Source organism: Microdochium trichocladiopsis (genome assembly GCF_020744255.1).
Source record: "Microdochium trichocladiopsis strain MPI-CAGE-CH-0230 chromosome Unknown B0I36scaffold_2, whole genome shotgun sequence".
NCBI lineage: Eukaryota > Fungi > Ascomycota > Sordariomycetes > Xylariales > Microdochiaceae > Microdochium > Microdochium trichocladiopsis.
The window spans coordinates 4,247,727-4,265,139 of NW_025763545.1; the positions used below are offsets into that span (position 1 = coordinate 4,247,727).

Here is a 17,413-nt window from a genome sequence, read left to right on the forward strand (position 1 = left end):
GCTCTGCGAGGTACGGCGTGAAGACGGAGCGGAAGACGACGAGAGGACCAAGCCCTGGTCGACACTTGAGCCTACCGCGGTTGTGGTGGCGGGCGTGTCTGCTGGCGAAGGGGGACGGGCTGTCTGGGTCATGGGATGGGGGTGATAGACACACTTGTCGGCACAGCGGCGGCGGATGCAACGGCCACAGGTCGGCAGCGAGTGGTCGCACCGCAGCTTGCTCTTCCGGCAAGGCTCACATGACTGCAGCTTGCCGTTGCGCCGATAGCGTGTCGTTAGAGTCGTTGTCGCCCCGGATGCTGGCTCTGTGGCTCTGGCGGGTGGGCCGCCATTGCTCGCGGCCAGGATCGTGGTGTTGGTGCTGCTGCTGGCCGTGTCCGACTGTGCCGGCGACCGGCGGCCGAGGTCGACGATTTGACCGCCGCCCGGGTGCTCCATTGTGCTTGTGCCGTCCGGGTGGCCCCCGTGTCGGCGTTGGAGTGTCAGTGCTCTGCTCTCCCCTGTGCAACACAAAATGTCAACTGCGGTAGCCCTGCCCAGGCGCTGCGCCTCTGCCAATGCAGGGCCTGGAAACCTTGAGCGGGCAGGTCTGACACGGAGTACACCGAATATGCAAGTCCCGAGGCTGTATACCGCTGGACCCAGAGTCTTTGTGGTCTGTTCGTTGCGGGCTGTGCAGTGAGCGGTGCCAACTCCGGCCCCGTTGGCGTGGCTATGCCGGCTGGGATCGCGAGAGTTGCTGCACTTGTTATCCTCGCGTGACGGGCCGCCAAGCAGGTTCTGCCTGGAGCCTCTCGAATTCTGACACGCGGCCGACCACGTCACGGTGTTCAGGCTTCCAGATTGTCTCTTGCCTCGCAACTGTCGGTGTCCAGCGAGAAGTGAAGCCTTTTCGGGGTTGGCAGACTCAAGGGAGAAAGAGAGGACCAACAGGAAAACAGCAGTCAGCACCGAAAGGGGCAGTACTCCGAGCTCCGAGCTCCGACGGTCCCAAATGCTGTCCCTGGGTTGTCTTGATTGGTCAGCGTGGGCAATGGCGCCAGAGAGATGGGTGGGGTTGCTAATGCTAATCCCGCTGCCTGGGGTCCGCTTGAGGCTCTGTCTTTTTATTTTCCTGGCTGCCTGGCGCCAACAGGGGTCCGGATCCAGGCCATTTACGCGGCCGGCACTCGAGGACCACGTAATTAGTGCCGGGCAGGGATCCAACGAGATGTGCAACAACCTTACATGGCGCAGTCCCGGGCTCAGCCCTTAGCCTTCTGGTGACGACTACCTCGAATCGGAATAGAGTCGGGTGACTCAGACCAGAGAAGTTGGTGCAGAACTTTGGCTGCAATTCTGCTGTTGCCGCGAGACGAGGTTGACTACAGGGCTGATATATATTCAATCCACATCTCCATTGTGAAAAACGATATTTACCACTCATCAAGACACAAGACCATCGTAACTCGACTCCTCAACAGCACCGACTTACCCACAAGCACACTTTTGGCAGCTACAGCCGCTTCAAACCAAGCAACAAAACAAAACACCCAGCAACCACAGCCATGCCTTTCTTCAAGTCTTCCTCCTCCAAGGCCGCAGCCCTCAGACGGACCGCCTCCACATACTCGGCCTCCTCCGCATCATCGTCCTATTTCCCTGAGAAGGAGCAGTCCAGTTTCGAGAACTGCTCGAGTACCCGGCAAGCCGTTCCCTGGTATATGGTCAAGAGCGAGTCCGCTAAGACCTTCAACGAGGATGAGGCCAAGCTTTCTGCAGCCATGGCAAAGAGTGAGTCCCCATCCCCCCACATTAAAGACTGCAGGTATCCCGTGGGGCAAATGCTAACTTGGCTCACGAGCAGATATGCACAAGAATGCCGTCCGCCTAGCCGTGTAGCCAGGGCAAGGCGCAGATGGTGTGCTCTGCTGTAACGTGCAATGTTGGGATGCGGTGTACGAATTTTCATTAGGGCGTTAATTTCATGACTGCGTTCAAGCCATGGGCCGACTTTTCCCGCGGTCGACCACCGCGTCAGCAACGGTTGGTTTCTTTTGTTTCCGTTGGGCTATGTTTGCCGAGTAGCGAATTATTATTAGACATCTGATACCACAATCGAGGCAGTTCTCTTTTCTTTGCATTTCTGACCATATAACTCCGCCCTGAATTGAATGGACATAACACCCCGAACTGGTCAATTGGATTTCATGGCCAGTGGACGGCTGCATCTTTGATCGTCATCTCCAAACCACCCATCCCCTTGACTGTGGAGCACCGGCCGAGTCAGTGGGTCTGACACAGGCGGCACCATTAAGCGCACATCCTGCAGGGATCGCCGGGACGAGGGAAGCGTCCTTGTACCATCTTGGCATGGCTGTCAGCGACTAGATTGTCTGGGGTAACCCTTCCCAGCTTGTCATCTTGTCAGCAGAACTAAGACTGCATCTGAGTAGCCAGCCCGGAAGGCTGGATTCGGCTAGGGCTTACTGGGGTGCAATCTCGGAGTTGTGTCTTCAAGACATGAGACGATCTGAGTCATAGTGAGAGCAAATGATGCCTTGAAATGGCGTGCCTCGCGACATAAATTTCCAAGAGTGAATTGGCTAGAATCTCGCGACAGCAATCATTCTGAATCAGAAACGAGCTTCGGCATGCGCATGTCACAATTTGTGGCCTGCTGCATGTGTACAGGAGAGGCGCAGTCCCATCCCGTGCTTATCCGACAATTATCCAATGCTAATTCGCGCAACGCACCAGCTTGTCTCGGAGGTGAGCTAAAGAAGCACGACAGGGGTTTCTTCAAGACTTTGTCCGACACTCTGGCCAAGCATCATCGTTGAGTGCTCAGCACACGCGCTTCGAGGGGTATTAACTGGTAGCCCTCGTTGCACACGCCGGGACAACTTCCCAACGATTGACTGTGGGGACTGGACAGCTTCTCTTACCGTCTCACCTTCATCATGCGTCGCGCGTGGTCTGTTATTCTGACATGCAGTTGCCGTGTCATGGGACTGCTCGAGTGTCAGCACTGCCCGCCAACTTTTTCGGCGACACGCTCTGGTCATTCGTAAATGGGCCAACTACGTCCTGCCAGAATGCAATTGTGAGCTCATTGTTCAGCCATGAAACCAAGGCCGGTAATCAACTCTTGGTAAGAATAGCGCCATGGATGCTCAGGCTAGCAGCTCCGCGGGACTGCGTGCTTGACTTGGGACCACCAGAGCGGTCCTCAGCATCAAGGCGTATGCGAGATTGACTGAAGATCACCGCTGAACTTTGGATGATTGTACAGCAAAGTACGGAGCCGTCTTGACTGGGATGAGCAGGCTGTGCAATGGGCAGTGTCGTCAATACAACCGACCACATATCCTCCGAGCCCAAACATCTCAAAGTCTGCATGCAGCAATATGCCCTTATTGTTCACAGGAAAGGTAGAAGGCAGTGTAGACTACACGAGAAAGCAGGAAACAGGATTATCAGCATGTCATCCTCCACACATGCGCACACGGAGCCAGCCTTTGTGCGGGTTGCAAGATCCAAAGTCGCACCTGTAGAGAACCCTGCTTGCGCAGAGAAGCACCTAGCATTCCGATCCGCATTGCGTGTCCCATTGGGCATTTTTCTTCTATTGACGTATCATGGCTGTTTCTGGCGACCAGCACAGCGCACGCTTCGCAGGCAATCTGCCGAGGCCTGGCGTGGGGCCTCTTGCCTCTTTGTCTGAGGGAGCGATAAGCTTGGCCCACAGGGGTCCTCCTCAGTGGGCTCAGTTGTTCCGAAGCGGGCGAGCCGTTCCGGACCCTCCAGCCCAGCTCGCCATGACACAACCGATGAGCTTCCGGCTGGCTGCGATCTTCCGTCTGGGCTATTGCGCCGTGCCTCATCAGGTGGATGCTTTCGCGCCACGGAGTTGCGCGAGTTTCCGTTGAAGCTCGAGTTCCATGGTAGCGAGCTTGCACTAGTTCTGTAGGCTTTCGTGTTGGCCAGAAGGTTTCATCTTGTTCCTACCTACACCGGAAAAAAAACCTCAGGCTTTCAAATTTTCGTCTCGGCACCGCCTCCTCTTGTTGCACCATGCCCAAGCTGTCACAATTGAAAGTGCTGGCTTTCCATTCCCTGCGCTTGATGGCCAGCTGATTTATAGAGTTATCCCCGTACGCGCAGAGAGCGCCTGTGCACCATGAAATGATCGGCCCCGGGCATTGACCGGTACTTAAGAGCGAGAGAGAGAAATAAGCACGCCACCAGTTGCAGTGCCGGGATTTCACGTGGCCAGAGCCTCACCTTGGCGCGTGTCTGGCTGCGAGCAGTGCACCCTTTTCGGAAGCACTGTTCCGGCGATCTTTGGGGAAATCGACAAGTGCACCTTGAACGGGTCTTGGCACTTGAGCTAAGCTGAACACGCAACGCGGCCTGCGGGTAACCGTGCTAGCATGAGTGATTCAAACATTTAATAGTGCACAGACATTGCCGCACGCACTGACGGAACTGGAGAAGATATAATGATAGTGTTTAGCTGTCATACTTTCTCTGCGTGCCTGCATCCCCAAACCTCTCTGCCTGAACTCCCAACACCTTCAGTGCCTCTTTGAACGCCCGAGACACCGGGTCTTAAGGACCCCGATGACGGATAGTCTGGGCCGTCGGGACCAAAGAATCCAGCGTTCGAGATTCGACATTGGCCCATCCACGAAACATAACCAAGGAGGAGCATTTGGCCGAATAGACACGAACCAGCCAGACAGTCCCGAGTGTACAGGGGTCGGGGCGAGCCTGCCGACGGATCGCTGCTTTGACTGGGACCTTCCCCTCTTCAAACGTGCCATCGGGATCGACGACACAGGGATCTAGGCATGGTGGTTCCGCCGTCGTGGCAGGCCTATAGGCATTGCCACCCATTGTAATGCGACGACTATTGATCGAGCCATGCAGCGTCACAGTACGAGATGGATCATGGAAGCACGCCGTGGTGCAAATGCTCAATGTTTGATGTTGACTCGTAGCGAGGTGAGGAGCACACGTACTGCCAGATCCCAGGATCTGAGGGTTTGTTCCTAGGAAAAGCAGCTTGCATAGCATTTGGCGGCTCACCTTCCCTCTGCAAGTCGGTCAGCAACTCCCGCGTCGCCTGCATCGAGAGATAAGCTCGCCCTGTCCGGGCCCCTGTCTGCCAACGTGGTATCTCCAACTTCCCAGAGACGAGGGGTAGCGATCTCATTCGTTCTAGAGCGGCAGGTTGACGCAAGCTAGATTTATATAACCCCCGATGTGTCGCCCATTATGGGTGAACACAGCCGCGGAGTGCTCACGACGCCCAACCCGACCGACCTCTGAGCACAAGGTGTCAGCAGCTCACATTGACACTATGGGCAAGATGGATGCCTGGAAAATGGGCCTTCGGGCGCGATATATCGACAGTTTCAAAATGGACAAGGACGCCATCGAGGCAAACCCGCGCGGCCCCGCAATCACCAACTGGGATCTCGAGCCGGTCGACGAGGAGCGGAGCAACTGGAACTGGAAGACGTTCGCCGCATACTGGCTGGCTGAATCGTGGGGCGTGAGCGTATTCTCGATTGGCTCACAGCTGGTCGTCAGTGGTTTGCTCTGGTGGCACGCTCTGATCGCTTGTGCCATCGCCCACATGATTGGCGGTGCATTTGCGGTGTTCAACTGTGTAAGATGAGAGTCTTCTCTTGTTTCAGCAGCTCCGCGCCTGGTCAAATGCATTGCTAATAATACCTATGCCACAATGTTAGCGCTCTGGTGCCGCCTACCACATACCCTTCCCCATTGTCATTCGTGCCTCTTTTGGTATCTACGGCAGCCTCTGGCCCATCTTTTCACGCTCTATCCTCGACCTTGTATGGTATGGAATACAGTCCGCTTTTGGCGGCACTTTCATCGATGTTGCTTTCATCGCGATATTTGGCGATGCCTGGAAAAATATTCCGAATCACCTCCCCGCATCTGCCAGTATTACAACACGCGGGATGACTGCCTTCTTCTTGAACTGGCTCCTGCAGTTTTGGACATCCTTCTACCGCCCCAACGAGCTTAAGTGGATGTATTACGTCAAGGCCGTGACCATGCCAATGAATCTGTGTAAGCTGGTATTTCTTTCCTGCTTGTTGGCGTGCTTCACTGACGTCATATCAAAGTTGGTATCTTCATATGGGCAATGTACCGTTCTGGAGGACCTGGCGAATTCCAGCTGACTGAGCTCGCCGCGTCAAACACTGCTCTCGCATGGGCTATCCTGGCCGCCATCAACGCGGCGCTCAATGGCAACTTTGGGCCCCTGGTCGCATCAGGCCAGGACGTGACCCGCTTTGCCACTTCCCGGCGCGACGCTACTATCGGACAGTCCATCTCGGCACCGTGGTCCGCGACTATTGTCGTCTGCCTAGGTCTCCTTACAGCAGCCTGTTCACGGGAGATCTATGGCGAGGCGTACTGGTCGCCCGCGCTGCTCCTCCAGGCCATTATGGCGGAGAATTTCTCGAGCAGCACGCGCTTCGCATGCCTGGTATCCGCTGTTACTTTCATCTTCGCCAACACTTGCACCAACTATGTCTGCAATATCCTACCCTTTGGTAGCGATGCTACAGCGCTTTGGCCCCGCCGTATTAACTATATCCGGGCCTCCATTATCTGTTCTCTACTGGGCGGCTGGTTGATGGTCCCATGGAAGGTCTCTGTGGATGGCGCAACCTTTCTGAACGCTGTGATCGGAATGGGCATCTTCATAGCTACGCTTATCGGTGTCATGCTCTCCGATTATTATGTCGTCCGGAACGGCAACTACTTTATCGACGATCTCTACTCGGCCGATCCGAGCAGCCGCTACTACTACACGAAAGGCTTTCACTGGCGTGCATACGTGGCCTACATTATCGGTGTAGCCCTGCAGTTCCCCGGCTTCCTGGGCTCGCTCGGCGTCACGTCCTTGGCCGCGCCCCTCCAGCCAGCCATGCAGATCTTCACGCTCGGGTACATCCTCGCTTTCGCAACCGCTTTCGTCGTGTACACGGCGCTGTGTCTGCTGTTCCCTGACGCGGCAATGAAGGAGGCCAAGGCCATGCGTTTCGAGGAGCTCGTGGGTCGCGAGCGCACACACATCATCGAGGGCGAGCGGCGCAGCTCCAGCGGGGATGGAGGCTCCGGGCACGTCGATGTATCCAAGGAAAAGGCCGCGGTGGAAGTTTGAAGCACGCTACGATGACGATGAGATTTCATCACATGGGTAAGAACGTACTTGTCGTAGCTGGGCTCGAGCTCGGCATAGTCGTAGCTCTGCATGATTCAAGCAATTGACACTTTCCCCCCACACAATCCCAAGGGCACAAAAAGGGATGTTCTAGACATGTTTGATAATCGTCTTGTGTCTCGAAAGTGGTTGTAGCTCTCGGCGCAAGATCAATTAACCGCGATGTCAATATAATCAATTAACCGCGATGTCAATATAATCAGTACCGGGCGAGGACTGAGTAGGATGATGGTGCTTCTGCTGCACGATAGCCAAGAATGGGAAGTTGGTTGGGACAGCCTGGATGTCATTCAAAGCCCCCGGCCCCGAGAGCCGTATTCTTTTTTCGCCGAGCCGTGGCCGATTTGATGTGTCCAACACGGTATAAATGAGCACACCACTCTCCCACAGCCGCTGGTAAATATCTTGGCATCCTGCGTGTCGCTACGGGGAAGCGGCATTCACAACCCGTGCCGGACTGCCGTTCAAGTCCCCTGCCCGCGGAGACGTCCAAGAAGACTGAAGCGTCGTGTCATCGTGGCGTAATGGCATGACATCTCACTCCGCGCAATGTGAGACACATTTGCTGTGCGAAGTCTCATTGGCCACAGCGTGGCTGATTTGCTGCACACAAGAGCTTGAGGATCATCTCAGTACGAGGTCAGTCGTGTGCTGCGCTTGTCCGCGAAGATCCACATAGCTGAAAACGACCCTGGCAGACCAGCGTCTCGTTGCATAAAGCCCCGCAAGTTGCGACGCCAGCACAGACGAACGTGAATTGCTTACTGGCAACCACAGGGATGTGCGCGCCTGGTGAGACGAACTGCGACTTCGTACTCCTCGAGGAAAACAGGGCGCCGACTCGCTCTAACCAAGTGAACGATGTCCTTTCGCAGAGAGACGACAGCTGTGCTTATGCTTCTGAACCATGCCTTATGGCAGGCTGCCCCCGGGCGCATTGAGCAAGACCCGTTTACCAGATTTTTATGTGGCCCAGGTGAAACTTCTGGGGGTCCTTTGTCGTATAGATATGCACCCCGCACGATCCAAATATGCAGGAAACTTTGTTTTACACCAAGACTCGGGCAAAAGTTATGCCGTATTTCTGGACTATCGTCTTCATCTAGATGTATGGATGGCCCGTGGATCCGCCGTTACTTTTGGCCTGCATGAAGGCCAACACAAAAGTCCAGGCGGGCGAGAACGAGATAGGTCAACAAAGGCCTGCACTTTACTCTTTCAAGCCGCAGCGGCTGTCGGACGCACGGTGTATTGGAACCATGCAGCGGGCTCCTACCACTTCGGGCATTCGATGGAACGTCTGTGGAGGGGCCGTTGTTCTAGACTGGCCAAGCCGCGACGGGCCGCCAACTCTATTCACCAACACGGCCTTTGATTGGGTGGCAACGGCCAACATTTATTCCGTCCACGCAGGACCGGCGGCGGTAGAATCCCAGGATGACATACATGCGAGGAGACAAGACAGGGGGGGTCGGAAAAGCGGGAGATGTACCCGCCCTGTACGGACTTCGCGATGGTAGGCATTACAGCCATCAGACTGTAGACGAAGTCACGGTCGCACAGAGCTACACACAGCAAGCATAGGAGAGACAAGAACTAGTTTTGCACGGAAGGTGTCAGCATCAGCCCGTGCTTCCATAATGGTAGAATGAGGCGGTGAAAGTCTATATAAAGCCAGCTCGTGGTCCGCAACGATGAGCTTCAACCTCAGAATCATCAGGACATTTCTATCCAAAGACCTCGTCTTCAACGACAAGTGACCCAGTACGTGATACTACACAGACGTTTGCTTTACCCTTACAACCACTTGACTCACACGGCAATACACAGAAACCAACCTTCACCATGCGCTTCACCGCCATCCTCGCCCTCGTCGCGCCGCTGGCCGCAGCCATCGCTGAGCCTGAGGCCGCTCCCATGCCCAACATCGATGGGGAGACTGCCATCACCCACCCCATCGCCCTCGAGCGCGAGGTGGGCAACGCTGGTTCTGCCACTGTGCCTGACCTGACGGTTCGTGAGCCCCCGAGTGGCGTCGAGCTTGTCGCCCGCGCGTGCAGCACCAACGGCTGCAAGTGCAAGAAGGGCTTGCCGCAGGGGCAGTACTGCGGCAACTGCGTCCTCATCTCGGACGGTAGCTGGGCTATCACGGCCAAGCGTGTGTCGACGCACATCTATGAGTGCAACCCCTCCGGCGGGTGCTGCGACTATGGGTATGCGGGAGACTGTGGTGGACTGAATGCCCGTTGCCGTTAAGAGCAGTTGGCCGCATCAGCCTTCCCTGCAGCGGAAAGCTAGATGGAAAATCCACAATCGTCAAGACAGCCGAGCAGAGCTTGACCATTGTGCCCATTGTGCCTCAAGTACCGTTGGATGGCATCGGGGTCTTGTACTTTAGGTCGATATTACTTGCCTCATCAATGATTAAAGTACACTTCTCTGTCCACATAGAGACCCAATTATACATCGTGAGTTGTGCGAGTTGCACGATTTTCAGCTCTCTATCACCGGTCAGAGGCTGTGTTTCAGCTTGTATTGGACCGTACCAACGAGATCACTGGGAGCCCTCGCATAAAGGGACCAGCCAACCAGTAATCCCCTGGAGCAGCTTAGTGATGGTGCAACCCCATACCCCATTATGACATGGCGGTGGATTTGTCAAGACATTGGCTCGACAGAGGCAATGTCGTGGGCGGATCAATCCATGACCAAACGGAAGAATACTATGCTGCTCTGTCTGTGCCGAACCTCCAAAGCCATACCTGAGCCTGCGCCGGATGACAAGCTCGCGGTAATCTGAGGGGTCATAAATGCACAGTGGCGTGTAAGGTCTCACAGCACGTGAAGGCACATCGTGATGCGTGCGACAACTCCAAGAATGACGTAGAATTCCGCCGGACTGCCAGGGTGATCCCTCGAGAGATAATGGGGGCCGAAGCACTCCACCCTACAAACAGCGCTATCCGACGGAAGTTGGGCGGTGGTCCGGGCTGCCGGTGCCAACGATAAGACGTGGGCCTCGCGAAAACCAGGGCGGAGCAGGCCCCGATCCCGCTGCCAAGAGATAGTGAATTGCTTAACGACTCCGAGGGGCCGGTTCGCGGGAGATAAACTGCTGAGTGGCAGCTCCTGCGCGAGTCATTGAGATTATTCAACCTCACGAGTGGATCTCAACGGCACAATGCCATATGTGCTGCCAGCATTATGTAAGAGCCGCTAAGCCCTCAGCCAGCCTGGGCAAGGATAATAGGCCGCCGATAACGCGCCTGGGATTCCCCACAAGCGGCCGAGAATGGTCGGCTATCACCGACCGAGTCACGACTGAGATAAGCCAGCGGAATGGCCGCATAATAATAAAAGGCCTGCGAGGACCCTGAAAACGAGAGAAGGACGGGTACGCGTCCGCACACGCGCTGTCTTCGACCCGTTCGTTTCACTTCGTGGCATCAGTAGACATGCGTTCAACTCACGTCCTCCGAGCTGCTCTGGCTCTGGCTGGGGCCGTGTCTGGAGCTTGTATTCCAGCTGGCCCGTTCCCTAGTAAGTAGCCCAGATGCGCCTATCCAATAGCTCTGACTGACCCTGATAAGTGCCCAAGTGCAAGGGCGTCGACATTGAGGATCTCTCGATCGAGATTCTCCAGAGCTTCATGGTGGCCGGCAAGTTGACGAGTCGCGACTTGGTGAGCTGCTACCTGGCACGCATCGAACAGACCAACGAGTATGTGAGCTCGCCGAGCCCGGAATCTGCGCGTCAAGAAGCGCTGCATGACTGACTGCGAGCTTCAGGTACCTCAAGTCGGTCAGCGAAGTCAACCCCGATGCGCTCGCCATCGCCGACGCCATGGACGAGGAGCGTGCCGCGGGACACTTCCGCGGACCCATGCACGGCATCCCCTTTCTTGTCAAGGACAACTACTACACCAATGACAAGCACAACACGAGCGAAGGCACCCTGGTCCTCCTGGGCGGCCGGTACTCGTCCGAGGCGACCGTCGTTGCCAAAGTGCGTGCTGCCGGTGGTGTGCTCATCGGGCACAGCACCATGTCGGAGGCTGCAGACCACCGCGCCCTGAGCAACTATGCGAGTGGATATTCAAGCAGGACTGGGCAAGGCCGCAACCCTTACAACTTCACGCAGTCTACTGCCGGCAGCAGCAGTGGCTCTGTGATTGCTGTGAGGACGAACCAGGTTGCTATTGCGTTGGGAACTGAGACACACGGGTAGGTGAACACAGCTCGTGCACTTCCATACCAGCAAGTCAATTAACGCTTTCATTCTTCTTTGGCGGAATAGCTCCTTGACACATCCTTCGGCGCAACTCGGCCTGTACACAATCAAGTCCACACCAGGACTCATGTCTCGCCACGGTGTCGTGACTGGAAGTTACTACCACGACACTCCAGGCCCACTGGCTCGGTCAATGAAGGACGTCTCCATCCTTCTCGATATCATGGTCGGCGCCGACAAGTACGACAACCTGACCCTGACTGGAGTAGGCTCATACCCCGAGAAGGGCTATGCGTCCAAGGTGGTCAAGAAGCAAGCTCTGAAGGGCATGAAGTTGGGTCTGCCATGGTTCCCATACTGGGCCTCCCAGGGACACATCAACAGCCCCGGCACCCGTGCCAAGTACGACAAGCGGATCAAAGAGCTCGAGGCGGCCGGCGCCACGATTTACAACATCACTGTAAGTACTGCGACTCCTGAGACGCTGTCACGCTACGGAACATTACTGACCTATGCTACAAAGACGCGTGGATTCGACTCCATTGCGAGCCCGTACGGCGGAGGAAACCCGACTAGCATACCCAGCCAGTTCAACCAGGTCACCGTCTTCAGCACTCTCATGGCTGTCGGCTACGCCGAGTGGCTGGCCAACTGGTCTTTCCCCGAGGACGACTCGCGCCACGGCATGAGCACAATCGACGAGATGGCCGCGTGGAACGACGCGCACAACGACACCACGGGCGCCCTGGGCAACGGCACCTGGTGGTGGGACCCCAAGACCGGACAGAGTTTCTACGACGCCGCGGTGGCGACCAAGGGCGAGATGGGCTCTGCGTTCTGGACTGCCTTTGGCTGGGGCCGGATGACGGCCGCCCAGGCCATTGATTCTGCCCACACCTATGTCGCTGTTGACGAGACTACGGGAGAAACAACTGCCGTGGCTCTTGACGGACTTCTCGTACCAAGCGGCCGCGGTGGCGGATACGGAAATGCTTGTGCCTCGGTGCCCGCGTATGCAGGATACCCAGTTGCACAGGTGCCGGTCGACCAGGACGGCTTCGCGACACCGATGGGCATGTGCGTGTACGGCCAGAAGTTTGGCGAGGCGAAGCTGGTCGAAGTTGCGTCGGCGATGGAGGACCTGTTCCAGTGGAACGAGAAGCCCATGTGGCACGAATACCTCACCGCCAAGGGGCCGTGGTTGGCGACGTGGCCGGGGTATACTTGCAGCAACAGCAGTCTCAACGCTTACTCTTGTTCGAAAGCTTGAGAGACGTGGTTCTATCACACAAATGTACACTAATTGGAGCGTTATGCAATTGGTCCGTGGGTCGCCCATAGAGCGAAAATGGTATAGAACTGTCATCATTTCTGAGTCTTTACCGTGTCTAACATTTTCCCGAAGTTTTCATTTCCTGATCGCCTTCGTTGATCTTGGAGACAAAAGATTTTGTAGCCAATCATTCCCCCACGCGCCAACTTCGTCACCTTGCATACCCAAGTGAAAGTCCCATTAGAGATTTGGTGCTCTGTAAGCATCGAAACATGACTTCTTGATACTCAAATGATCTTAAGGGCCGCCAGACTCGCAATCAGACTGGTATCGATCTGCCAAGGAGCACCATTGTCGTCGCGATGCTTCTCGTAGTGATTGCAGCGGCCGAGCACGCACACGTAGTGCGCGTGTCTTGCCACCCGCGTTTCCGGGCCCGAGACCTGGCGCCGGGTATGAGTGCCGCACGCACATAGTGGGTTCTCGGGGCTGAGGCCCCAGTCGTCGAGGAAGGCGATGAATTGGTTACAGGGGATGCACTTGCAATAAGGCCTGCCGGCATTGCCTTTGCGGTTGGAATAGCGAGTGGTGAGGTACGAGCCTTTCATGTTGCATCGTGGGCAGTGCAGGGCACCGGCACCAGTAGGATTGTTCAGGAGCTAGGTTGAGATCCGCGAGGAGTCAACGAATCAAACCGGTACTGGTCGGGTACAAACGTTGAACAGCTCACCATGATGATGGGTGAAGTTTCAAAAGAGCCTATCGACCTTCGCGAAGCAAAACTGTTTTGTTCTGTACGGGTGTCGGTGGCTAGCGAGCTTGGGTCAAGGTTTGGAGAAACAGAACAAATAGACTAGGCAGCCAGTCGTGGACATTGAGTATCTTTTTATATTCTCTCTCATGGAGGTTTCTTTCTTGGCGGCCTCGGTGACACCATCTTCGCACGTCGGCTGCGGGAGGCCACCCACCGCAAATTGCCTAATGATGCAGCATCTGCCTTGAGCACAGCCCCGGCCTGATTTGCCGGCCACTCCAACTCGCACTTCACTCGTTTTCGATTCACCTTTATGCGACTCGACATGTCTCGCTGCTCCAAGATGGGCCACAGCGCCCATCAAGGCACTGAGGAAGCCTTGATTTGAGCCTCGCGCCTGATCCCCTTCAGAGGCCTGCAATACAATTCTCCGCAGTTAATTGAAAGCTATTCCGACGCTCGTGAATCAATATTTTCTGATACAAGGGGGGTTCGCACGTAACAGTCAGCGTCCTGAAGGGTGAGAAAACCGAGTGCCTCCTTGCTGGAACCATGAACCAGAGGCGAACCAGACATGGGCCGAAAAGTACAACGCCACACCGCACGGGCTCAGTGGCCAAAGAACTGTCACATGCACCATACAGGTGGCTGTGTATAAGTTTTTCTTTCTTGTGTGTCGTCTATTGAGCAGGGTTCACCTCGACCGGGACTGGCGACGAACACTCGCGAGTAGGCAGAGCAGCAATCCATGCATTATCACTCAACGACTTGACACATATTGTTCTGTCAGGTAATCCCATAGTTGGTGTGCAGACTCGGTGCTGTGAAGTAACTAAATGGAGTAAAGGCCACCACCCTTTTGGACCACCACTCAATCACGACGAATCCTGCCGTTAGACCCAGACACACCAACGCAGTACGCCTGTCCTATCCAGAAGTTTGTCACGCAGTCCCTGCTGACTGCCGGGTTCCAGTCGTAGAATTGGCTGACGGAGATGCCATTGTCGCTCGCCATGGAGCCACACGAGTCTCCGTCTTGGACTACATCCCACTTGTTGCAGTTGGCGGGCTGACCAGTGTGCGTTGGGCCCGGGGGCGTCGGCTTCGCCGTCGTCGGCGCTGCCGTCGTCGTCGTGCGAGTGGGCTGTGGCGAGGAACCCGAGGAGACGCCAACACAGTATGCCTGCCCCAGCCAGAAGTTTGTCACACAGTCACGAGAGACGGCCGGGTTCCACGAGTAGAACTGATCGACCGAGATGCCGTTGTCGCTGGCGATTGACCCGCACGAGTCGCCTTCCTGGACAACGTCCCACTTGTTGCAGTTGGCAGGCTGGCCAGTGTGTGTAGGGCCGGGCGGTGTTGGGCTGCTTGGCAGACTTGACGATGATGTGGTCGTCACTGGTGGGCTGGAAGAGGAGGAAATGCCGACGCAGTATGCTTGGCCGATCCAGAAATTCGTGATGCAGTCCTTGGAGACGGCAGGGTTCCATGCGTAGAACTGGTCGACCGAGATGCCGTTGTCTGCAGCCAAAGAGCCGCAGCTATCGCCTTCAGCGACGACATCCCACTTGTTGCAGTTCGCCGGTTGGCCTGTGTGCGTCGGGCCCGGCGGCGTGGGGCTCGCGGTAGTAGTCGGGGTGGTTGTAGACGACGCAGTCGATGAGATGCTGATGCCTTGACCTTGCCTGTGGATACAATAGGCCTGACCGAGCCAGAAGTTGGTCGAGCAGTCTCTGGACACGGCGGGGTTCCATGCGTAGAAGTCCTCGAGGGAGATGCCGGCGTTGTCAGCGACAGACTGGCACGATTCGCTCTCTGCGACGACGTGCCAGCCGTCACAGTCCGCGGGTTGGCCGTCGTGTGTGGCTGCCGGAGGCTTGGGCTTGCCGTCGTCGGTGGCGGTGGGCTCGAGCTCCTCAGTGCTAGTGCGCGTCGGCATCAGGCCCCAGGAGCCGCAGTACCGCTTGCCAACCTCAAAGACACAAGCGGCATCCGTGACGTTTGCTGTCAGCGAGTTCCAAGCCGCGAAGCTGTCAAAGTCGACGCCGTACATGCTTGCCGCGATCTCGCAGTTGCTCTTCCAAAAGCCAAATTGGTCAGGGGAGAACTGGTAGTCTTCACCCATGAAGTAGAATACGCAGTCGTCGCGCACGCCAGGAGCCAGGGGAGTCTCAGTAGGTCTCGGCGAGAGGGTCATGGTGGCGTTGGGCAGCATGGTGAACGGCACGCCAGTAAAAGATGCACTGGGGTCGATAGTGAACGACACGTATCCAGGGCGGCCGGGATAGGTGTTGATGTCTCCTACAGGCTGTACACAGTAGCTCTCGGCAGCATAGAGATTTGTGCAGTTGGAGTTGATGCCAGTGTTCAAGAACAGAAAGTCTGGGAGAGAGATGGCAAACTTGAGGGTGAGCAGGTTGCAGTAGTCGCCCGACTCGACTTCATACCAGCGGCCGCACGGCTTGTCTGATCCTACGGCAGTGTTTGTGGGGATAGGGGCAGCGGTGGTCGGCGTCGAAGGCGGGAGATCAGTCGTCGCCGGCGGGGGGAGCCTGGGTCCAGGAGGCTCAATGCATAGAGTGGTGCCGTTCATCATGTTGAGGTTTGAGCAGACCGGGTTGATGATAGGGTTCCAGGCCAGGAGTTGCATCTCGGTGATGCCAGCGGACTCGGCGATTGCCGCGCAGGTTGTGTTGCTTGCGACCGTGGCGGTCTTGCAAGTGTTGGTGATACAGAGGCTTCCCGACGTAGGAAAGTCGGCGCAGTACGCGGTCAGGTGGTTATCTGCCAACATCCAGGCGGTCCCGACGCTCTGGGCCTTTGAGATGCTGTAGCAGTCGTCGCTGCTTTGGATCTGGTACGTGGTACCGCTGCAGGCCTCGTCTGTCGGCTCTGGCTGGCTGGTGAAATAGTCAATGGTCGATGTGGTCGCGGGCTTGCCGGCAATGCCGCAGCTCGATGTCATGCTTTGGTATTGCGACTCGCTTGCCACAATGGGGCCGTCGAAGTAGGGAGAGCCGCTGCGCACGCGCAACCTGGCGGCGAGGCATGCGTCACAGTTGCTTGGCCGCGTGGAATCAGCCGGGACCTCACTCAGATAATTGAAGATGGTGACCCCAGGATTGCTGTACACAGCGGCCAAGGCTGCAACTGGACCGCAGACTATATTGTTCTCCTTCAAACATGTAAAATCGTAGATGTAGCGACGAGTGGCCGGTATCGCAATAGGTGACGTGGGCAGGTCGAACTCGACAGGTATGACAATGTCCATGCCACAAGCGGACCGCACCGAGGCTTCCCATGACTGGAGCGCCGTGGCGCAGCCGGTCGTGCAAAGACGCTCAAGCGAAGCTGGAGGATAGAAGAAGTCTGGGCGAAGATCAGGGACGAGGCGATCGCAAGCCACATCTGCCATGAGAGCTGTGACGCAGGCCGACGGCAAATCGTCCGGGAGGACATCGTCATACAACATCTTGACGGCAGACACGGGCCTGAGGCTCAGAAGAGTACTCAGGCCGAGGACGAAGCGCCGCAAGGCGGCCATTGTGAGAGCGTGTGCTGTGTTAGAATTCTGCCAGATCAAAAGACCAACAGAAGCAAGTGACACGAAATCGCCCAGAAGAGAGGGACGGGAGAGTGTTTCTGGCCACAGAGAACGCGGACAGGCGGTTCCGTAGAGTTATGTCCGGGGAGAAGGAGTTGCGAGGGGGTCAGAACCGCGAGGTTTTCGTGTGTCAGAAGCCAAACCCCAGCTCGAGGGACAGCCAGGCAAAGCACGACCGCTTCCGAGGACTCTTACTCGCTTAAACTTGATATCAACGACAAGACAATCAAACCTCAGTGGTCGTCTGAGTCCGAGGCAGACGGAACTCGCCCGGGCTTGCCCAAAGCAGGACCAATCCCG

At 56.4% G+C, this 17,413-nt stretch overlaps 4 protein-coding genes across 4 annotated transcripts; 3 read left to right on the forward strand and 1 right to left on the reverse strand.

Moving 5' to 3' along the window:
- Window positions 1-5,371: 5,371 nt before the first annotated feature.
- B0I36DRAFT_372465 (permease for cytosine/purines, uracil, thiamine, allantoin-domain-containing protein) lies at window positions 5,372-7,426 on the forward strand (the record flags this gene model as incomplete). The annotated part of the gene is made up of 4 exons (XM_046160119.1): window positions 5,372-5,659; window positions 5,742-6,087; window positions 6,144-7,081; window positions 7,388-7,426. 4 exons carry the CDS (start codon window positions 5,372-5,374, stop codon window positions 7,424-7,426), a joined length of 1,611 nt encoding a protein of 536 aa, XP_046017499.1.
- A 1,671-nt stretch (window positions 7,427-9,097) lies between these two features.
- B0I36DRAFT_346362 (uncharacterized protein) lies at window positions 9,098-9,508 on the forward strand (the record flags this gene model as incomplete). Its single annotated transcript, XM_046156455.1, has 1 exon — window positions 9,098-9,508. The coding sequence occupies one exon, from the start codon at window positions 9,098-9,100 to the stop codon at window positions 9,506-9,508; it is 411 nt and encodes a 136-aa protein (XP_046017500.1).
- A 1,092-nt stretch (window positions 9,509-10,600) lies between these two features.
- Window positions 10,601-12,752, forward strand: B0I36DRAFT_420838 (amidase signature domain-containing protein; the record flags this gene model as incomplete). Its single annotated transcript, XM_046162169.1, has 5 exons — window positions 10,601-10,792; window positions 10,843-10,972; window positions 11,041-11,475; window positions 11,549-11,942; window positions 11,964-12,752. Exons 1-5 carry the CDS (start codon window positions 10,708-10,710, stop codon window positions 12,750-12,752), a joined length of 1,833 nt encoding a protein of 610 aa, XP_046017501.1. The 5' UTR covers window positions 10,601-10,707.
- Window positions 12,753-14,380: 1,628 nt separating this feature from the next.
- On the reverse strand, window positions 14,381-16,981 carry B0I36DRAFT_372467 (LysM domain-containing protein; the record flags this gene model as incomplete). The annotated part of the gene is given in 3 exon segments (XM_046160120.1): window positions 14,381-14,752; window positions 15,190-15,194; window positions 15,205-16,981. The coding sequence occupies 3 exon segments, from the start codon at window positions 16,979-16,981 to the stop codon at window positions 14,381-14,383; spliced, it is 2,154 nt and encodes a 717-aa protein (XP_046017502.1).
- Between the last annotated feature and the right edge of the window lie 432 nt (window positions 16,982-17,413).